We start from the raw sequence: 23,893 nt of genomic DNA on the forward strand, positions 1-23,893 counted from the left end.
AGGTTGGAATAAATACATTTAATTAGTGGACTAGGGTGGTGTTCATTTTATTTGATATCATTTAGAAATTAGTGAGTGTAGTGTTAGACGGTAGGGTATTTATTTACTACATTTTTTTTTTCAAGCAAAGTATAAGGGAGTTGTGCTCCAGTAGGTGGCGGTAATGCAACAAATTGGATGCCAACCGCTGTTAAAACCCATAGAAGAAGTACACACGCCTATATACAGAACGGGACGGAGAGCACGGCCAGCGGTAGGAGCGCATTGGGTTTTGTCTGTGTTGTGTTTATATTTTATACCCCGTTTATCAGAACGGAAAATAAAACTACAGACAGCCCGTTTGGGCCTACAAATTTGTTTTAAACCGGCATTTTGATTGGCGTTCCGTTTGGCTCATACGATTGAAGGGGATCGAGGGCTCGTGCCTTTCCCCCTCAAGGTTCCAGAGAGGCGCGTGGAAAAGCCCTGTGCAGAGAAAGAAGGGGGATCATAGCGTATGTATGTAGCCTAAATGCATACATGCCGGGGTCTTCGACTGTGTGGTTTTAAAAACGGAGACGGGTGTGTTTATTTTGTCGGCAAACGGCAATGAGTGGCAATGAGATCGCGTTGCTGGTGAGCCAGTGCTTTGATGAATAATTTACGGTCTTGTGGTCCGAAAGGGAGCGAACCACAGCCACTGCCGTTTGTAAACCTCTGACGACTTCGGAGAGGGCCCTTATGGTGGACTAGAAAGAGCCGACAAAACGGGTCTGAAACGGGACGAGGTATTTTGACATTGTCGGTAAATTCTTAGGGGCGGTGAGAAGGGGTGATGGTGTGTTGGAGGAGGAGAGAAGGAGCTTTGGGCACCTTGCGGAGGATCATATACAAACTCTGTTTTCGGATTATTCTCAAACCCCGCCACTTCTAAACCACAACAAACAAATCAAAACTAATCTCAGTCAACTCTAAATTACTATTTTCGACATGCGCCCATTAAAATAGTCCATCCAAGAAACAATAGAATAGGTGTATGTAAAGTTGACTATCATTGTAATGAATGGTGAGTAGTCGGTAGTTCTAAAGCTTCATCCAAGTGTAGAGATTGAATCATTGTGAACTGAAATGAATATTGCACATTTGATTTTCTATAGGAGAATCTTTAAAAATCATGCGATACAGAATTTTAAAAGGGCGTTTCTCTCGGCCTGCATCTGCATATCTGGCGTCAGTTGAGGGTTATGTTTAGGAGAGAACACTTACAGGCCTATCTTATGTGGACCATTTTGACAAATGTTTACTTAAAAAAAAAAAAAAAAACATATCTACCTCAAACCTCTGCCTGTTTTCCACAGAACACGACTGGAGAAACAAACAAATGTTTACTAAATGAATACCTCCGTCTCACTAATACCTTGTAGGTTCTTTATAAAGTGTAGCCTTATTTAAAACGCCTTCGATGGCTTCGTTCTCAGACTCCGACTTGCAGACCTGTCTTCTCTGCAAGGAGCTCTGTGGCTCCTCCTCCGCTACCATCTCTTGCAACTCCTCCACTTCCTCTTCCTCCTCTCACTCGTCCTCCTCCTCCTCCCGGCGCCTCCATGTCCTCCCCTGCCTGCACACCTTCTGCAGACAGTGTCTGGAGGGCCAGCGCAGCCCTGGGGACCCTCTCAAACTCAGCTGCCCCACCTGCAATCAGAAGGTCTCCTTCTCCGAGGTCGGATTGGACTCTCTCCCTTCCTCCAACTTCCTCTTGAGTAACCTTCTGGACGCGGAGCAGCTCCAACTCGGCCAAAATAAGAACGGTCACCGGGGGGTCGGCGGGTGCTCCGTACCCAGGTTCCACCGCGCCCACAGCGTGCTCCATCCGAACCGTCTGGGAGGGCCCCAGTGCAGCTCCTGTGGCGAGGGGAACCCGGCCAGCTTCCACTGCCTGGACTGCCAGGAGTACCTTTGTGATAACTGCGTCCGAGCCCATCAGAGGGTCCGGTTGACCAAGGACCACTTCATGGAGAGCCTGCAGCATACAAGCCGAGGCATGGCCAGCCCCATCGCAGGTAGAGGCAGGGGGGTTGGGGGAGGTGTAGGGTTGTCCCTGACCCAGCCCTTCCAGTCCAAATCCTCCCTGCTGCCTTTGTTCCAGGATAGGATGAGCTTCTGTCAGCACCATGACAACAAGGTAGGGACACGGGAATGAAATGATACACACACACACACACCCCCACATATATACACACACACACCCACATATATATATATACACACACACGCACACACACCCCAACATATATATACACACGCACACTCGCTCAAATGACTATGAGGTCTGGTCCTTTTTGGCACAGGAGGTATTGCCTTCACTCTCTGGATCCACAGGGTTTCTGGTTGGAGTACCACTACGCTACACTGGCTGCCGCTATGGGTTCAATCCTTACAGCTGCTCTTCATATGGCCATAGTTCTTCTACTGTATACTGGACATTGACCCTTTCGCATTCACTCTGTGTAAACACACACACACACACCAGCTATGTCAAACAACCCCCCCCCGTAGCATGGGGCTCTGGCGCGTAGCATGGGGCTCTGGCGCGTAGCATGGGGCTCTGGCGCGTAGCATGGGGCTCTGGCGCGTAGCATGGGGCTCTGGCGCGTAGCATGGGGCTCTGGCGCGTAGCATGGGGCTCTGGCGTGTAGCATGGGGCTCTGGCGCGTAGCATGGGGCTCTGGAGCGTAGCATGGGGCTCTGGAGCGTAGCATGGGGCTCTGGAGCGTAGCATGGGGCTCTGGCGCGTAGCATGGGGCTCTGGCGCGTAGCATGGGGCTCTGGCGCGTAGCATGGGGCTCTGGCGCGTAGCATGGGGCTCTGGAGCGTAGCATGGGGCATGGGGCTCTGGCGCGTAGCATGGGGCTCTGGAGCGTAGCATGGGGCTCTGGAGCGTAGCATGGGGCTCTGGAGCGTAGCATGGGGCTCTGGCGCGTAGCATGGGGCTCTGGAGCGTAGCATGGGGCTCTGGCGCGTAGCATATGGCCCCTGCCTCACCCCTCTCACCCTGCAGGGGTTGGTTTGAGGGGGTGGTGTTGAGGCAGGGGTTGGTTTGAGGGGGTGGTGTTGAGGCAGGGATTGGGTGGTGGGGAGTGGTGTCGAGGTTGGGTTGGGGGTGCTGCGGTGTTGGTTGGGGGGGCGGAGTCGAGGCAGAGGTTGGGTTGTGGGGGTGGTGTAGAGTGTTGGTTGGTATTCAAGCAGGGTTGGTGAGTCTGTAAAACGAGGAATGCGAGTTGTTTGGAAATGGGAGTGTGTGTTAGAGAGAGACACACACACACACACACACACAATGTGTGTAGCCTACTCCCCTCTTGGAAGTATTGGATTGGGGGTGGGGATGTTGGGGGTGGGGGGGGACTGCTGTGTGTCTAGAATCCATTGTGGACATTGTATCCAGTTTTACACCCGTTTCCACAACGCACAAGTCACTCTCATTGTTGCTCTTTGTCACACACATCCTCCAACCTTTGTCCATGTAAAAGGAGAGAGCCAAGAGACCCGTTCCCTTGTCTACTGGTTGAACACTATCTTCTGCTTGTGGTTGTTAGGCCGAAACCAGTCGTGAAAACACACGCAGGGAAATTGAGAGGGGGAAGGGGTTTGCCTCTTAATCAACAATAACTGGTCATCTCACTCGAACGCAGTGGAAGTGTAGACCCATTGGTCACTCGAGCGCAGTGGAAGTGTAGACCCATTGGTCACTCGAGCGCAGTGGAAGTGTAGACCCATTGGTCACTCGAGCGCAGTGGAAGTGTAGACCCATTGGTCACTCGAGCGCAGCAGTGGAAGTGTAGACCCATTGGTCACTCGAGCGCAGTGGAAGTGTAGACCCATTGGTCACTCGAGTGCAGTGGAAGTGTAGACCCATTGGTCACTCGAGCGCAGTGGAAGTGTAGACCCATTGGTCACTCGAGCGCAGCAGTGGAAGTGTAGACCCATTGGTCACCCGTTTTGGAATACCTGATTGTTAAATGCCGACCCTACTACCTCCCCGTTCCACCTCGGGACAAGAAAAATGACAAGCTGGCACAACTGTACGAGGCTATAAACAAGCAGGAAAATGTACATCTGGACATTGTTTTGTCTGGTTACTGGTGACTTTAATTCTGAGCCATTAAGACACATGATGCCCAACTTTCATCAACACGTCTCACCTCGCCACTAGGGGTGATACAATCCTACACCGCTGTTATTCTACCCACAAGCAAGCATTACAAGGCCCTCTCTCGTCCCCCTTTCGACAATTCACATCATGACGCCGTACTTTAGCTTCCTGTTTACAAGCAGAAGCTCAACAGGGAAGTACCCACCCGTGACTCGCTCCGTTGAGAAGTGGTCACCAGAATCAGAGATTATGCTACAGGACTGATTTTGCTAGCACTGATTGCAATATGTTTCGGGACTCTGCCGATTCAGGACATCGATCAGCTAACCACCTGTGTCACCGGCTTCATTAGGAAATCTCCACGGTGACGTCGTCTTCACGGTGACGGTTCACTGCTTCCCCAGTAAAAAGCCCTGGGTCAACGCTGAGATTGGAGCTAAACTAAAGGACGGTGTTACCACACAGGGCGATCAGACAAGCATGATGCTACAGCCGAGGACAGGAACGAGTACAAGAAGTCCCATTATGACCTCCGCAGAGTCATCAAATGAGCAAAAGGACAATATAGGAATGAGGTGGGAATCCTATTACACAGGCTCCAATGCCCGCCCAATGTGGCAGGGGGCTACAGTCTGTTCTGGATTTCAAAGGAAAACCCAGCCGTGATCTGCCCAACGATGCCTCTCGACCACACAATATTTTTTTTATAGCTTTACATATTTATTTTGGGATCTACCCCTGTAATCTTCATTTGCCTGATGAGTTCCCTCTCCTCGATTACCTTCTGACCTTTGTCGAAAGGAGACGAGAGAGGATGCAGAAGTTGAGCCAATCCAATTGAGAAAAGGCCCTGATCAGAGAGACATCGGAAAGGAGAGCCTTATCTGACACACACGGACAGTCAGTTTGTGAGGCCTTAGGAGGAAACTTGACCCAGGGCTGAGACCGATACAGCAAAGGAAGGAATTCTCGTAACTAAATTTTGGCCTCCTCAAGTTTCTCCCTGTACACTGACACACACTCGGGCACACACACACACACACACACACACATCTGGGATTCCCTAGCTCTCTGCAGCTCTGTGTTTCTCATCAGCAGTATGTTGAAGACGGTAGTTATGAAGGTGATGGAGTAGCTGTTGACTGTCCATACACCTCATGGAATATACCTTTTGTCTGGTCTGGGCTTTGCAGACACACACACACACACACACACATTTCTATTTCTTCCTGCATCTCCCATCTGTGGGCACTTATCCTACGAAGATTTGTGTGTGTTTGTGTTTCTGAGCGGCCAGCAGAGTTTGATTATGTGAAGTCTGTCTTCCAGGGTATTAATTCACAACATGTGCCTCACAATTTGGAGAACTGCCCCAATGTTTCCTCAGTGTCTCCCTCATGGTGTGTCAGGGCAGCTTTGATGTTGATCTGTCTGCTGTATTGATAGAGAGACATTTTGTGGAGTCTGACCGATTTTAGTTTTTTTTTTTAACAGTTCACCGATTTTTATTATCGGTTATTATGGACAAACTCAACCGATATTCAATAAATATAATGGGAAAGAAGGGAATCATGCTGATCAGAACACTTGCTGCCATTTCATGTCATTATTGTCACAATTTATAAAATCAACATTTGAAGCATAGTTATTGGACAATTGCTGTTTTGGATGGACATCTAGGACGATTCAGCGTGGAATAATGACACTTTCATTATCAGTTAGTACATATTGGTCGGGCTCTAGACGTTGGTCATGTTTCCCGCTGTCTCCTCTGACCGTACACGCTGTCTCCTCTGACCGTACACGCTGTCTCCTCTGACCGTACACGCTGTCTCCTCTGACCGTACACGCTGTCTCCTCTGACCGTACGCTGTCTCCTCTGACCCCACACGCTGTCTCCTCTGACCGTACGCTGTCTCCTCTGACCGTACACGCTGTCTCCTCTGACCGTACGCTGTCTCCTCTGACCGTACACGCTGTCTCCTCTGACCGTACACGCTGTCTCCTCTGACCGCACGCTGTCTCCTCTGACCGTACGCTGTCTCCTCTGACCGTACGCTGTCTCCTCTGACCCCACACGCTGTCTCCTCTGACCGTACGCTGTCTCCTCTGACCGTACGCTGTCTCCTCTGACCTCACGCTGTCTCCCCTGACCGTACGCTGTCTCCCCTGACCGCACGCTGTCTCCTCTGACCGCACGCTGTCTCCTCTGACCGTACGCTGTCTCCTCTGACCGTACGCTGTCTCCTCTGACCGTACGCTGTCTCCTCTGACCGCACGCTGTCTCCTCTGACCGCACGCTGTCTCCTCTGACCGTATTCTGTTTAATTATAACAATTGTGTGTGTGTGTGTACACTATGATACTCTTCCCACACCCAAGGCATGCACTCATGTGGAAGTGTCAGCTTCCCTGTGTAAGCAGGACACTTGCATGTGTAAGCAGGACACTTGCCTGTGTAAGCAGGACACTTGCCTGTGTAAGCAGGACACTTCCATGTACGGGTCTCTCTCTTTAGGTTGACATACTGGTGTGTGTCAGGTCTCATGGCGTCCCTGAGATGGAGGATAATTGCCTGACCCTCGAATTTAGATATACATACACACACACACACACACACACACACTTAGCGTGCATGTCAGACCAGCAAAACAAAATACCTACCAGCTGCTTCACTACTCTTTCACACACCCCTCTCCTTCCTTCCCTCCTTTCTTCTCTTATCTCCATTGATCTTTTTCTCCTCCCCTCTCTCTTTCTCCCCATTTTCTCCTGTCTTGGTCTTGTTCTCCTGTCTTGGTCTTGCTTTCCTGTCTTGTTCGCCTGTCTTGTTCTCCTGTCTTTGTCTTGTTCTCCTGTCTTGGTCTCCTGTCTTGGTCTTGGTCTCCTGTCTTGGTCTTGGTCTCCTGTCTTGTTCTCCTGTCTTGGTCTTGTTCTCCTGTCTTGGTCTCCTATCTTGTTCTTGGTCTCCTGTCTTGGTCTCCTGTCTTGGTCTTGGTCTTGTTCTCCTGTCTTGGTCTTGTTCTCCTGTCTTGGTCTCCTGTCTTGGTCTTGTTCTCCTGTCTTGGTCTCCTGTCTTGGTCTTGGTCTCCTGTCTTGGTCTCCTATCTTGTTCTTGGTCTCCTGTCTTGGTCTTGTTCTCCTGTCTTGGTCTTGTTCTCCTGTCTTGGTCTTGGTCTCCTGTCTTGGTCTCCTGTCTTGGTCTCCTGTCTTGGTCTTGTTCTTGGTCTCCTGTCTTGGTCTTGGTCTCCTGTCTTGGTCTTGTTCTCCTGTCTTGGTCTTGTTCTCCTGTCTTGGTCTTGTTCTCCTGTCTTGGTCTTGTTCTCCTGTCTTGGTCTCCTGTCTTGGTCTTGGTCTTGTTCTCCTGTCTTGGTCTTGTTCTCCTGTCTTGGTCTCCTGTCTTGGTCTTGGTCTCCTGTCTTGGTCTCCTATCTTGTTCTTGGTCTCCTGTCTTGGTCTTGTTCTCCTGTCTTGGTCTTGGTCTCCTGTCTTGGTCTTGGTCTCCTGTCTTGGTCTCCTGTCTTGGTCTTGTTCTCCTGTCTTGGTCTCCTGTCTTGGTCTTGTTCTCCTGTCTTGGTCTCCTGTCTTGGTCTTGTTCTCCTGTCTTGGTCTCCTGTCTTGGTCTTGGTCTCCTGTCTTGGTCTCCTGTCTTGGTCTTGTTCTCCTGTCTTGGTCTTGTTCTCCTGTCTTGGTCTTGGTCTCCTGTCTTGGTCTCCTGTCTTGGTCTTGTTCTCCTGTCTTGGTCTCCTATCTTGTTCTTGGTCTCCTGTCTTGGTCTTGTTCTCCTGTCTTGGTCTTGTTCTCCTGTCTTGGTCTTGGTCTCCTGTCTTGGTCTCCTGTCTTGGTCTTGTTCTCCTGTCTTGGTCTCCTGTCTTGGTCTTGGTCTCCTGTCTTGGTCTCCTATCTTGTTCTTGGTCTCCTGTCTTGGTCTTGTTCTCCTGTCTTGGTCTTGTTCTCCTGTCTTGGTCTTGGTCTCCTGTCTTGGTCTCCTGTCTTGGTCTTGTTCTCCTGTCTTGGTCTCCTATCTTGGTCTTGTTCTCCTGTCTTGGTCTCCTATCTTGGTCCTGTTCTCCTGTCTTGGTCTTGTTCTCCTGTCTTGGTCTTGTTCTCCTGTCTTGGTCTTGGTCTCCTGTCTTGGTCTTGTTCTCCTGTCTTGGTCTCCTGTCTTGGTCTCCTATCTTGTTCTTGGTCTCCTGTCTTGTTCTTGTTCTCCTGTCTTGTTCTTGTTCTCCTGTCTTGGTCTTGTTCGCCTGTCTTGGTCTTGGTCTTGGTCTCCTGTCTTGGTCTTGGTCTCCTGTCTTGTTCTTGGTCTTGTTGTCCTGTCTTGGTCTCCTGTCTTGGTCTCCTGTCTTGGTCTTGGTCTCCTGTCTTGGTCTTGGTCTCCTGTCTTGTTCTCCTGTCTTGGTCTTGTTCTCCTGTCTTGGTCTTGTTCTCGGTCTCCTGTCTTGTTCTTGGTCTCCTGTCTTGTTCTCCTGTCTTGTTCTTGGTCTCCTGTCTTGGTCTTGGTCTCCTGTCTTGGTCTCCTATCTTGTTCTTGGTCTCCTGTCTTGGTCTTGTTGTCCTGTCTTGGTCTTGTTGTCCTGTCTTGGTCTCCTATCTTGTTCTTGGTCTCCTGTCTTGGTCTTGGTCTCCTGTCTTGGTCTTGGTCTCCTGTCTTGGTCTCCTATCTTGTTCTTGGTCTCCTGTCTCGGTCTTGGTCTCCTGTCTTGGTCTCCTATCTTGTTCTTGTTCTCCTGTCTTGGTCTTGTTCTCCTGTCTTGGTCTTGGTCTCCTGTCTTGGTCTCCTATCTTGTTCTTGGTCTCCTATCTTGTTCTTGGTCTTGTTGTCCTGTCTTGGTCTTGTTGTCCTGTCTTGGTCTTTGTCTTGTTCTCCTGTCTTTGTCTTGTTCTCCTGTCTTGGTCTTGTTCTCCTGTCTTGTTCTCCTTCAATCTCAAATTGGATCTATTTACTTTCTCTTTCCTACTCCTCGTATTTCTCTTATTTTCCTCGTCCTCTCGTCCCCCTCTTGTTTTCCACTCCAACCCTCCATCACCTGCTGCCTGGCTGAAGAGGCCAGCCTACTGTTGTAACCGGCCAATCATATTGCTCACTGCCAGCCGCCGCCCCCGTCTGTCGTATGTGGACCAGTTTACATCAGCGTTTGTGTGTGGCAGCAAGCCAACGGGAGTTCCCTAATGAAAGGGAGGAATTGTAACGGTTGGATTGTCAGGATTGGAATGGGGGCAGGCTCTCTTTCTCTCCTTCTCCCATATATTATTCTCTCTAATCGGGAAAGCCCAGATAAGACCTTGATAAGGGCCGAGCAGGAAGCTATGCATCTGTGTATGACAGCCCGATCAGGGTATGGGTCATAGAGCATCAGTGATCCCTTCTCCTCTGGCTCCTGCTTCTAAAGCTGTTAGAATGGTACGTGCCCCGTCACACCAGAGCCATATAGTCAGATTCCCTCTCTATACCCTCATCCCTCCCTCTCTATACCCTCATACCTCTCTATACCCTCATCCCTCTTTCTCCTCTCCTCCCTCTCTATACCCTCATCTTTCCCTCCCTCCCTCTCCCTTCTCTCCTCCCTCTCTCTATTCCCTCCCTCCCTCTCCTCCTTCTCTATTCCCTCCCTCCCTCTCCTCCTTCTCTATTCCCCCCTCCCTCTCCTCCTTCTCTATTTTCCTCCCTCCCCTTCTCCTCTCCTCCCTCTCTATATCCTCATTCCTCCCCTTCTCCTCTCCCCTCCCTCTCTATACCCTCATCCCTCCCTCCCTCCCCTCTTCTCCCTCCCCTTCTCCTCTTCTCCCTCTCTATATCCTCGTTCCTCCCCTTCTCCTCTCCTCCCTCTCTATACCCTCATCCCTCCCCTCCCTCCCTCTCCCCTCCCCTTCTCCTCTCCTCCCTCTCTATACCCTCATCCCTCCCTCCCTCCCCCTCTCCTCCCTCCCCTTCTCCTCTCCTCCCTCTCTATACCCTCGTTCCTCCCCTTCTCTTCTATACGCTATCTAGAGGAACTAGATCTTGTTGTTGACCCTTCTCTCCTCCCTCTCTATATCCTCGTTCCTCCCCTTCTCTTCTATACGCTATCTAGAGGAACTAGATCTTGTTGTTGACCCTGCTGGGCTGAACCATGTAAACAAAGTGGTAGAATTTCCTTAGTGTGTGTGTGTGTGTGTGTGTGTGTGTGTGTGTGTGTGTGTGTGTGTGTGTGTGTGTGTGTGTGTGTGTGTGTGTGTGTGTGTGTGTGTGTGTGTGTGTGTGTGTGTGACAGACCGAGAGGGACAGTTTGAAACGATCTCAACACCTTCTCACAATGAACTGTCTTGACAAGTCCTCGGTGTCAGCCCTAGCGATATGGAAACACCATTCCCCCCCAAAATAACACTAAGGGCTACTTTAACATAATCGTTGGTGACCATAAGTCAACTATTCTTAGCCCTTGGGGACAAATGGCAGTATTTGGCGCTAGCCTTTGTGTCTACCTGGCTGTTAGTCACTGTTTCATGCAATCTGGCATTAAGGAGTACACCACATCAGTCACTGGCTTCATCAATAAGTTAATCGATGACTTCGTCCCCACAGTGACTGTGCGTACATACCAGAAGCCATGGATTACAGGCAACATCCGCACATTGACTCTGTACCGTAACACCCTGTATATAGCCTCCACATTGACTCTGTACCGGTACCCCCTGTATATAGCCTCCACATTGACTCTACCGGTACCCCCTGTATATAGCCTCCACATTGACTCTGTACTGGTACCCCCTGTATATAGCCTCCACATTGACTCGGTACCGTAACACCCTGTATATAGCCTCCACATTGATTCTGTACCGGTACCCCCTGTATATAGCCTCCACATTGACTCTGTACCGGTACCCCCTGTATATAGCCTCCACATTGACTCTGTACCGGTACCCCCTGTATATAGCCTCCACATTGACGCTGTACCGGTACCCCCTGTATTTATCCTCCACATTGACTCTGTACCGGTACCCCCTGTATATAGCCTCCACATTGACTCTGTACCGTAACACCCTGTATATAGCCTCCACATTGACTCTGTACCGGTACCCCCTGTATATAGCCTCCACATTGACTCTGTACCGGTACCCCCTGTATATAGCCTCCACATTGACTCTGTACCGTAACACCCTGTATATAGCCTCCACATTGACTCTGTACCGGTACCCCTGTATATAGCCTCCACATTGACTCTGTACTGGTACCCCTGTATATAGCCTCCACATTGACTCTGTACTGGTACCCCCTGTATATAGCCTCCACATTGACTCTGTACTGGTACCCCCTGTATATAGCCTCCACATTGACTCTGTACCGGTACCCCCTGTATATAGCCTCCACATTGACTCTGTACCGGTACACCCTGTATATAGCCTCCACATTGATTCTGTACCGGTACACCCTGTATATAGCCTCCACATTGATTCTGTACCGGTACACCCTGTATATAGCCTCCACATTGACTCTGTACTGGTACCCCCTGTATATAGCCTCCACATTGACTCTGTACCGGTACACCCTGTATATAGCCTCCACATTGACTCTGTACCGGTACCCCCTGTAGATAGCCTCCACATTGACTCTGTACCGGTACCCCCTGTATATAGCCTCCACATTGACTCTGTACCGGTACCCCATGTATATAGCCTCCACATTGACTCTGTACTGGTACCCCCTGTATATAGTCTCCACATTGACTCTGTACCGGTACCCCCTGTATATAGCCTCCACATTGACTCTGTACTGGTACCCCCTGTATATAGCCTCCACATTGACTCTGTACTGGTACCCCCTGTATATAGCCTCCACATTGACTCTGTACTGGTACCCCCTGTATATAGCCCTGCTATTGTTATTTTACTGCTGGTCTTTAATCATTTGTTATTCTTATCTCTTACCTAAAAAAAACAATTTTATTAAAACGCTTTATTAAAATGTTTAAGGGCTTGTAAGTAAGAATTTCAATGTAATGTCTACAACCGTTGTATTTGAATGTGACAAATATAATTTGATCTGTCAGGGTATGGAAATATCTGCTTTTGTGGGGCTTGGTAACATATATTATATTATTATAGAGAAGGACTCCATGTGAACAATAATGGCGGTTCCACACAAATGTTTATTTTTAATTTTTATTATATACAGTGTTTCCCAAGGCAGCAGTTCCCCCTCCACTATATCCCTGTTGCTACAAGGAATGTAAACTCTGATTCCAAAATACCCTCACAATACTATTGCTAACCCTAGTAGTAACGTCCGGTGCACTAATCAAATACAATAACTCTTTTTTTTTTATGGGTGTGGTTGAGCGGGTGTGACATCCATCCCCTTCCCAGAAGGCCCCCAGGATCCCCAGTCCACACCCCATTTCACACATCATACAGGTTTTCCTTTCTCTGGTGTGTGTGGATGCATTTGCATAGGTTTATGTGTAGTGTAACTGCTTTTGGGTGTGTCTGTATGTGGGATCAATTGTTCTCTTCTCCTGTTATTGGCAGTTGTAACTTCTGAGTTTGTTTTACCGTCACACACCAGTCGTACCACCTAGAATAGGGATCAACAACTAGATTCAGCCCCAAACAGTTATAATTGTTGACAAAATATAGTCATTTCAGACCTTGCTTACATGTGTATACGATCACATACAGTATCTCTCTATAGATGGGATTACTTTGGGAAATATTTCCTAAAATTACTTTAGTCCCAAAAAAAACACAACTTGCTCAGAAAACCACCAGTTTGGGAACCCTGATCTAGGAGTTGCACCATGTAGGAGTTGCACCATGTAGGAGTTGCACCATGTAGGAGTTGCACCATCACGCGGCATGTAGGAGTTGCTGTAGCGATGGGTAATTGAAATTTCACTATTCAAAGAAGGGCAATTCCATGGTAACAGAATTATGCTGAGATTTTACAATGTAAGCCCAGCAAACTGTTTATTTCACATTTTAACAAACCATTACACTCAATGTATATTTACGCAGTTAAAAAAAACAACGAATTTGCTGGGAGCAACTGTACAGAAGCATCCAAACAGTTTTTCCAGTAAATTATTTAGTAAAATATTCTGTGTAAATTGTTGAAAGTAGTCCTTGTGCGTAGAGGTCTATAGTTTGTTCCTTTTGAAATCAGTTTTGTATAGCTTCTCTTATTTATTTTGAAACGGTAATTTGTCATTTTTACGCCATAATGCTAGCTAACCTTCCTGGGGTCCACCTCCAATTAACAAGACATTACAAACAACAACAAATTGACTTCACAAACGTTCAACACAGACAATTAAAATACCTGACAGGAAACACATTTAACATTCAGTTGATGCTTTCTATTTCCTGTCCAGTCATATGGTCTATCACATTAGATGTTCTTTCTATTTCCTGTCCAGTCATATGGTCTATCACATTAGATGTTCTTTCTACTTCCTGTCCAGTCATATGGTCAATCACATTAGATGTTCTTTCTACTTCCTGTCCAGTCATATGGTCTATCACATTAGATGTTCTTTCTATTTCCTGTCCAGTCATATGGTCTATCACATTAGATGTTCTTTTATTTTTTTTGTGAAGGTGGATTTACGTTTAGCCTGAGAAATATGGATTGATAAAGAGTTCCATTCAGTTGTGGCTCTATATAAAACAGTAGATTTAAGGCGATTTTTGTCCTTGGCTTTGGGTTGTCTTCGCCTGTCTGATTTGGTGGTTATGCGTGTTCTGGTAAAGCTTTATTGGGACCTGGGAGCTGAACACAGGGAGCTGGTCTTAGCTTTATGGTCGAGGGTGACACAGCCTGCGTGGAGGGGTCATAAACAGTTATAAAGCAGCTATAATGGCTGCAGATGCACAGTGGTTGTGATCAGGAGTGGATTGGGGTGGTGGTGTCATGACTTTTTGTTGGTTAATCATTTTTCCCTAAAGTCCTCGTCTGGTTTTAGAATGTCCGGTGTGGATTTGACCCCTTTACCTTGGTAGTACACCTATGTCGTCTGTTTTTCTCTCTCTCTCTCTCCAGAGAGAGCCGTGTGTGGTGTGTTTGACTGGTTTAACGATTCATTGTAGCAGCTGACACATGATAGTGGTGGTGAAGTCTCTATAGTAAGTAGCAGCTGACACATGATAGTGGTGGTGAAGTCTCTATAGTAAGTAGCAGCTGACACATGATAGTGGTGGTGAAGTCTCTATATTAAGTAGCAGCTGACACATGATAGTGGTGGTGAAGTCTCTATAGTAAGTACAGTCTCTATAGTAAGTTCTCCTCTCCTCCCTCTCTATACCCTCATCCCTCCCTCCCTCCCCCTCTCCTCCCTCTCTCCCTCCCCTTCTCCTCTCCTCCCTCTCTATACCCTCATCCCTCCCTCTCCTCCCTCTCTCCCTCCCCTTCTCCTCTCCTCCCTCTCTATACCCTCGTTCCTCCCCTTCTCTTCTATACGCTATCTAGAGGAACTAGATCTTGTTGTTGACCCTTCTCCTCTCCTCCCTCTCTATATCCTCGTTCGTCCCCTTCTCTTCTATACGCTGTCTAGAGGAACTAGATCTTGTTGTTGACCCTTCTCCTCTCCTCCCTCTATAGCCTCGTTCCTCCCCTTCTCTTCTATATGCTATCTAGAGGAACTAGATCTTGTTGTTGACCCTGCTGGGCTGAACCATGTAAACAAAGTGGTAGAATTTCCTTACAGTGTGTGTGTGTGTGTGTGTGTGCGTGCGTGCGTGCGACAGACCGAGAGGGACAGTTTGAAACGATCTCAACACCTTCTCACAATGAACTGTCTTGACAAGTCCTCGGTGTCAGCCCTAGCGATATGGAAACACCATTCCCCCCCCAAAATAACACTAAGGGCTACTTTAACATAATCGTTGGTGACCATAAGTCAACTATTCTTAGCCCTTGGGGACAAATGGCAGTATTTGGCGCTAGCCTTTGTGTCCACCCGGCTGTTAGTCACTGTTTCATGCAATCTGGCATTAAGGAGTACACCACATCAGTCACTGGCTTCATCAATAAGTTAATCGATGACTTCGTCCCCACAGTGACTGTGCGTACATACCAGAAGCCATGGATTACAGGCAACATCCGCACATTGACTCTGTACCGTAACACCCTGTATATAGCCTCCACATTAACTCTGTACCGGTACCCCCTGTATATATATAGCCTCCACATTGACTCTACCGGTACCCCCTGTATATAGCCTCCACATTGACTCTGTACTGGTACCCCCTGTATATAGCCTCCACATTGACTCGGTACCGTAACACCCTGTATATAGCCTCCACATTGATTCTGTACCGGTACCCCCTGTATATAGCCTCCACATTGACTCTGTACCGGTACCCCCTGTATATAGCCTCCACATTGACTCTGTACCGGTACCCCCTGTATATAGCCTCCACATTGACGCTGTACCGGTACCCCCTGTATATAGCCTCCACATTGACTCTGTACCGTAACACCCTGTATATAGCCTCCACATTGACTCTGTACCGGTACCCCCTGTATATAGCCTCCACATTGACTCTGTACCGGTACCCCCTGTATATAGCCTCCACATTGACTCTGTACCGGTACCCCTGTATATAGCCTCCACATTGACTCCGGTACCCCCTGTATATAGCCTCCACATTGACTCTGTACCGGTACCCCGTGTATATAGCCTCCACATTGACTCTGTACCGGTACACCCTGTATATAGCCTCCACATTGACTCTGTACCGGTACCCCCTGTATATAGTCTCCACATTGACTCTGTACCGTAACACCCTGTATATAGCCTCCACATTGACTCTGTACCGGTACCCCCTGTATATAGCCTCCACATTGACTCTGTACCGGTACCCCCTTTATATAGCCTCCACATTGACTCTGTACCGGTACCCCCTGTATATAGCCTCCACATTGACTCTGTACTGGTACCCCCTGTATATAGCCCTGCTATTGTTATTTTACTGCTGGTCTTTAATCATTTGTTATTCTTATCTCTTACCTAAAAAAAACAATTTTATTAAAACGCTTTATTAAAATGTTTAAGGGCTTGTAAGTAAGAATTTCAATGTAATGTCTACAACCGTTGTATTTGAATGTGACAAATATAATTTGATCTGTCAGGGTATGGAAATATCTGCTTTTGTGGGGCTTGGTAACATATATTATATTATTATAGAGAAGGACTCAATGTGAACAATAATGGCGGTTCCACACAAATGTTTATTTTTAATTTTTATTATATACAGTGTTTCCCAAGGCAGCAGTTCCCCCTCCACTATATCCCTGTTGCTACAAGGAATGTAAACTCTGATTCCAAAATACCCTCACAATACTATTGCTAACCCTAGTAGTAACGTCCGGTGCACTAATCAAATACAATAACTCTTTTTTTTTTTATGGGTGTGGTTGAGCGGGTGTGACATCCATCCCCTTCCCAGAAGGCCCCCAGGATCCCCAGTCCACACCCCATTTCACACATCATACAGGTTTTCCTTTCTCTGGTGTGTGTGGATGCATTTGCATAGGTTTATGTGTAGTGTAACTGCTTTTGGGTGTGTCTGTATGTGGGATCAATTGTTCTCTTCTCCTGTTATTGGCAGTTGTAACTTCTGAGTTTGTTTTACCGTCACACACCAGTCGTACCACCTAGAATAGGGATCAACAACTAGATTCAGCCCCAAACAGTTATAATTGTTGACAAAATATAGTCATTTCAGACCTTGCTTACATGTGTATACGATCACATACAGTATCTCTCTATGGATGGGATTACTTTGGGAAATATTTCCTAAAATTACTTTAGTCCCAAAAAAAACACAACTTGCTCAGAAAACCACCAGTTTGGGAACCCTGATCTAGGAGTTGCACCATCGCACACCATGTAGGAGTTGCACCATGTAGGAGTTGCACCATGTAGGAGTTGCACCATGTAGGAGTTGCACCATGTAGGAGTTGCACCATGTAGGAGTTGCACCATCACGCGGCATGTAGGAGTTGCTGTAGCGATGGGTATTTGAAATTTCACTATTCAAAGAAGGGCAATTCCATGGTAACAGAATTATGCTGAGACTTTACAATGTAAGCCCAGCAAACTGTTGATTTCACATTTTAACAAACCATTACACTCAATGTATATTTACGCAGTTAAAAAAAACAACGAATTTGCTGGGAGCAACTGTACAGAAGCATCCAAACAGTTTTTCCAGTAAATTATTTAGTAAAATATTCTGTGTAAATTGTTGAAAGTAGTCCTTGTGCATAGAGGTCTATAGTTTGTTCCTTTTGAAATCAGTTTTGTATAGCTTCTCTTATTTATTTTGAAACGGTCATTTGTCATTTTTACGCCATAATGCTAGCTAACCTTCCTGGGGTCCACCTCCAATTAACAAGACATTACAAACAACAACAAATTGACTTCACAAACGTTCAACACAGACAATTAAAATACCTGACAGGAAACACATTTAACATTCCAGTTGATGCTTTCTATTTCCTGTCCAGTCATATGGTCTATCACATTAGATGTTCTTTCTATTTCCTGTCCAGTCATATGGTCTATTTCCTGTCCAGTCATATGGTCTATCACATTAGATGTTCTTTCTATTTCCTGTCCAGTCATATGGTCTATCACATTAGATGTTCTTTCTACTTCCTGTCCAGTCATATGGTCAATCACATTAGATGTTCTGTCTATTTCCTGTCCAGTCATATGGTCTATCACATTAGATGTTCTTTTATTTCCTGTCCAGTCATATGGTCTATCACATTAGATGTTCTTTCTATTTCCTGTCCAGTCATATGGTCTATCACATTAGATGTTCTTTCTATTTCCTGTCCAGTCATATGGTCTATCACATTAGATGTTCTTTCTACTTCCTGTCCAGTCATATGGTCTATCACATTAGATGTTCTTTTATTTTTTTTGTGAAGGTGGATTTACGTTTAGCCTGAGAAATATGGATTGATAAAGAGTTCCATTCAGTTGTGGCTCTATATAAAACCGTAGATTTAAGGCGATTTTTGTCCTTGGCTTTGGGTTGTCTTCGCCTGTCTGATTTGGTGGTTATGCGTGTTCTGGTAAAGCTTTATTGGGACCTGGGAGCTGAACACAGGGAGCTGGTCTTAGCTTTATGGTCGAGGGTGACACAGCCTGCGTGGAGGGGTCATAAACAGTTATAAAGCAGCTATAATGGCTGCAGATGCACAGTGGTTGTGATCAGGAGTGGATTGGGGTGGTGGTGTCATGACTTTTTGTTGGTTAATCATTTTTCCCTAAAGTCCTCGTCTGGTTTTAGAATGTCCGGTGTGGATTTGACCCCTTTACCTTGGTAGTACACCTATGTCGTCTGTTTTTCTCTCTCTCTCTCCAGAGAGAGCCGTGTGTGGTGTGTTTGACTGGTTTAACGACTCATTGTAGCAGCTGACACATGATAGTGGTGGTGAAGTCCCTATATTAAGTAGCAGCTGACACATGATAGTGGTGGTGAAGTCTCTATAGTAAGTAGCAGCTGACACATGATAGTGGTGGTGAAGTCTCTATAGTAAGTAGCAGCTGACACATGATAGTGGTGGTGAAGTCTCTATATTAAGTAGCAGCTGACACATGATAGTGGTGGTGAAGTCCCTATATTAAGTAGCAGCTGACACATGATAGTGGTGGTGAAGTCTCTATAGTAAGTAGCAGCTGACACATGATAGTGGTGGTGAAGTCTCTATAGTAAGTAGCAGCTGACACATGATAGTGGTGGTGAAGTCTCTATAGTAAGTAGCAGCTGACACATGATAGTGGTGGTGAAGTCTCTATATTAAGTAGCAGCTGACACATGATAGTGGTGGTGAAGTCCCTATAGTAAGTAGCAGCTGACACATGATAGTGGTGGTGAAGTCTCTATAGTAAGTAGCAGCTGACACATGATAGTGGTGGTGAAGTCTCTATATTAAGTAGCAGCTGACACATGATAGTGGTGGTGAAGTCTCTATAGTAAGTACAGTCTCTATAGTAAGTTCTCCTCTCCTCCCTCTCTATACCCTCATCCCTCCCTCCCTCCCCCTCTCCTCCCCTCTCTCCCTCCCCTTCTCCTCTCCTCCCTCTCTATTACCCTCATCCCTCCCCTCTCCTCCCTCTCTCCCTCCCCTTCTCCTCTCCTCCCTCTCTATACCCTCGTTCCTCCCCTTCTCTTCTATACGCTATCTAGAGGAACTAGATCTTGTTGTTGACCCTTCTCTCCCTCTCTATACCCTCGTTCCTCCCCTTCTCTTCTATACGCTATCTAGAGGAACTAGATCTTGTTGTTGACCCTTCTCCTCTCCTCCCTCTATACCCTCGTTCCTCCCCTTCTCTTCTATATGCTATCTAGAGGAACTAGATCTTGTTGTTGACCCTGCTGGGCTGAACCATGTAAACAAAGTGGTAGAATTTCCTTACAGTGTGTGTGTGTGTGTGTGTGTGTGTGTGTGTGTGTGTGTGCGACAGACCGAGAGGGACAGTTTGAAACGATCTCAACACCTTCTCACAATGAACTGTCTTGACAAGTCCTCGGTGTCAGCCCTAGCGATATGGAAACACCATTCCCCCCCCAAAATAACACTAAGGGCTACTTTAACATAATCGTTGGTGACCATAAGTCAACTATTCTTAGCCCTTGGGGACAAATGGCAGTATTTGGCGCTAGCCTTTGTGTCCACCCGGCTGTTAGTCACTGTTTCATGCAATCTGGCATTAAGGAGTACACCACATCAGTCACTGGCTTCATCAATAAGTTAATCGATGACTTCGTCCCCACAGTGACTGTGCGTACATACCAGAAGCCATGGATTACAGGCAACATCCGCACATTGACTCTGTACCGTAACACCCTGTATATAGCCTCCACATTAACTCTGTACCGGTACCCCCTGTATATAGCCTCCACATTGACTCTACCGGTACCCCCTGTATATAGCCTCCACATTGACTCTGTACTGGTACCCCCTGTATATAGCCTCCACATTGACTCGGTACCGTAACACCCTGTATATAGCCTCCACATTGATTCTGTACCGGTACCCCCTGTATATAGCCTCCACATTGACGCTGTACCCCCTGTATATAGCCTCCACATTGACTCTGTACCGTAACACCCTGTATATAGCCTCCACATTGACTCTGTACCGGTACCCCCTGTATATAGCCTCCACATTGACTCTGTACCGGTACCCCCTGTATATAGCCTCCACATTGACTCTGTACCGGTACCCCCTGTATATAGCCTCCACATTGACTCTGTACCGGTACCCCCTGTATATAGCCTCCACATTGACTCTGTACCGGTACCCCGTGTATATAGCCTCCACATTGACTCTGTACCGGTACACCCTGTATATAGCCTCCACATTGACTCTGTACCGGTACACCCTGTATATAGCCTCCACATTGACTCTGTACCGGTACCCCCTGTATATAGTCTCCACATTGACTCTGTACCGTAACACCCTGTATATAGCCTCCACATTGACTCTGTACCGGTACCCCCTGTATATAGCCTCCACATTGACTCTGTACCGGTACCCCCTTTATATAGCCTCCACATTGACTCTGTACCGGTACCCCCTGTATATAGCCTCCACATTGACTCTGTACTGGTACCCCCTGTATATAGCCCTGCTATTGTTATTTTACTGCTGGTCTTTAATCATTTGTTATTCTTATCTCTTACCTAAAAAAAACAATTTTATTAAAACGCTTTATTAAAATGTTTAAGGGCTTGTAAGTAAGAATTTCAATGTAATGTCTACAACCGTTGTATTTGAATGTGACAAATATAATTTGATCTGTCAGGGTATGGAAATATCTGCTTTTGTGGGGCTTGGTAACATATATTATATTATTATAGAGAAGGACTCAATGTGAACAATAATGGCGGTTCCACACAAATGTTTATTTTTAATTTTTATTATATACAGTGTTTCCCAAGGCAGCAGTTCCCCTCCACTATATCCCTGTTGCTACAAGGAATGTAAACTCTGATTCCAAAATACCCTCACAATACTATTGCTAACCCTAGTAGTAACGTCCGGTGCACTAATCAAATACAATAACTCTTTTTTTTTTTATGGGTGTGGTTGAGCGGGTGTGACATCCATCCCCTTCCCAGAAGGCCCCCAGGATCCCCAGTCCACACCCCATTTCACACATCATACAGGTTTTCCTTTCTCTGGTGTGTGTGGATGCATTTGCATAGGTTTATGTGTAGTGTAACTGCTTTTGGGTGTGTCTGTATGTGGGATCAAGTGTTCTCTTCTCCTGTTATTGGCAGTTGTAACTTCTGAGTTTGTTTTACCGTCACACACCAGTCGTACCACCTAGAATAGGGATCAACAACTAGATTCAGCCCCAAACAGTTATAATTGTTGACAAAATATAGTCATTTCAGACCTTGCTTACATGTGTATACGATCACATACAGTATCTCTCTATGGATGGGATTACTTTGGGAAATATTTCCTAAAATTACTTTAGTCCCAAAAAAACACAACTTGCTCAGAAAACCACCAGTTTGGGAACCCTGATCTAGGAGTTGCACCATCGCACACCATGTAGGAGTTGCACCATTAGGAGTTGCACCATGTAGGAGTTGCACCATGTAGGAGTTGCACCATGTAGGAGTTGCACCATGTAGGAGTTGCACCATCACGCGGCATGTAGGAGTTGCTGTAGCGATGGGTATTTGAAATTTCACTATTCAAAGAAGGGCAATTCCATGGTAACAGAATTATGCTGAGACTTTAAAATGTAAGCCCAGCAAACTGTTGATTTCACATTTTAACAAACCATTACACTCAATGTATATTTACGCAGTTAAAAAAAACAACGAATTTGCTGGGAGCAACTGTACAGAAGCATCCAAACAGTTTTTCCAGTAAATTATTTAGTAAAATATTCTGTGTAAATTGTTGAAAGTAGTCCTTGTGCATAGAGGTCTATAGTTTGTTCCTTTTGAAATCAGTTTTGTATAGCTTCTCTTATTTATTTTGAAACGGTAATTTGTCATTTTTACGCCATAATGCTAGCTAACCTTCCTGGGGTCCACCTCCAATTAACAAGACATTACAAACAACAACAAATTGACTTCACAAACGTTCAACACAGACAATTAAAATACCTGACAGGAAACACATTTAACATTCAGTTGATGCTTTCTATTTCCTGTCCAGTCATATGGTCTATCACATTAGATGTTCTTTCTATTTCCTGTCCAGTCATATGGTCTATTTCCTGTCCAGTCATATGGTCTATCACATTAGATGTTCTTTCTATTTCCTGTCCAGTCATATGGTCTATCACATTAGACTTCCTGTTCTTTCATTAGATTTCTGTCTATTTGTCCAGTCATATGGTCTATCACATTAGATGTTCTTTCTATTTCCTGTCCAGTCATATGGTCTATCACATTAGATGTTCTTTTATTTTTTTTGTGAAGGTGGATTTACGTTTAGCCTGAGAAATATGGATTGATAAAGAGTTCCATTCAGTTGTGGCTCTATATAAAACCGTAGATTTGACACAAGGGGTCATAAACAGTTATAAAGCATTTTGTCCATTGGTTGTGCTTTGGGTTGTCATTTTTCCCTAAAGCCTGTCTGATTTGGTGGTTATCCAGAGAGAGCCGTGTTCTGGTAAAAGCTTTATTGGGACCTGGGAGCTGAACACAGGGAGCTGGTCTTGAAGCTTTATGGTCATGATAGTGGTGGTGAAGGGTGACACAGCCTGCGTGGATAGTGGTGGGGTCATAAACAGTTATAAAGCAGCTATAATGGCTGCAGATGCACAGTGGTTGTGATCAGGCAGTGGATTGGGGTGGTGGTGTCATGACTTTTTGTTGGTTAATCATTTTTCCCTAAAGTCCTCGTCTGGTTTTAGAATGTCCGGTGTGGATTTGAGCCCCTTTACCTTGGTAGTACACCTATGTCGTCTGTTTTTCTCTCTCTGACACATGATAGTGGTGGTGAAGTCTCTATAGTAAGTAGCAGCTGACACATGATAGTGGTGGTGAAGTCCCTATATTAAGTAGCAGCTGACACATGATAGTGGTGTGTTTGACTGGTTTACACATGATAGTGGTGGTGAAGTCTCATTAAGTAGCAGCTGACACATGATAGTGGTGAAGTCTCTATAGTAAGTAGCAGCTGACACATGATAGTGGTGGTGAAGTCTCTATATTAAGTAGCAGCTGACACATGATAGTGGTGGTGAAGTCTCTATAGTAAGTAGCAGCTGACACATGATAGTGGTGGTGAAGTCTCTATAGTAAGTAGCAGCTGACACATGATAGTGGTGGTGAAGTCTCTATCGTCACGTTATACAGCTAGAATATGGGAATATTAACAATCAACTAGAATATGGGAATATTAACGAGCAACTAGAAATTGGAAATATTAACGAGCAACTAGAAATTGGAAATATTAACGAGCAACTAGAATATGGGAATATTAACGAGCAACTAGAATGTGGGAATATTAACGAGCAACGACACTCTTGAAGACTTAGTATTAGTCTCGCAGATGGCTCTTGAAGACTTAGTATTAGTCTCTGGTACAAGCAGTCCTTTTTACATAAACTTCCAGAACTTATCCCTAGAATTAAACAAACTGTATAGGCTTTAGCTAAGTAGGCTAACACGGCTTTGTGACATGTAGGAGAGCTGGTTCGAACCCAGTCATTCACAAGAGCAATACGAAATAGGGAGTGGAAAGACTATCCTTAGAAGGGCTATGACAGGGCTATTCAACTATGTT

The 23,893-nt window shown here is 46.1% G+C and overlaps 1 protein-coding gene across 1 annotated transcript in view; it reads left to right on the plus strand.

The window, feature by feature from the left end:
• Positions 1-241: 241 nt before the first annotated feature.
• The window catches only part of LOC115124795 (E3 ubiquitin-protein ligase TRIM71-like), a 45,578-nt gene continuing 21,926 nt past the window's right edge, over positions 242-23,893 (plus strand). The window contains exon 1 of the mRNA XM_065020185.1: positions 242-2,161. Coding sequence (XP_064876257.1) covers positions 1,442-2,161 — 720 coding nt within the window. The 5' untranslated portion in view covers positions 242-1,441. The remainder of the gene's footprint in view (positions 2,162-23,893) is intronic.

This window comes from Oncorhynchus nerka, linkage group LG7, assembly GCF_034236695.1.
Source record: "Oncorhynchus nerka isolate Pitt River linkage group LG7, Oner_Uvic_2.0, whole genome shotgun sequence".
Lineage (NCBI taxonomy): Eukaryota > Metazoa > Chordata > Actinopteri > Salmoniformes > Salmonidae > Oncorhynchus > Oncorhynchus nerka.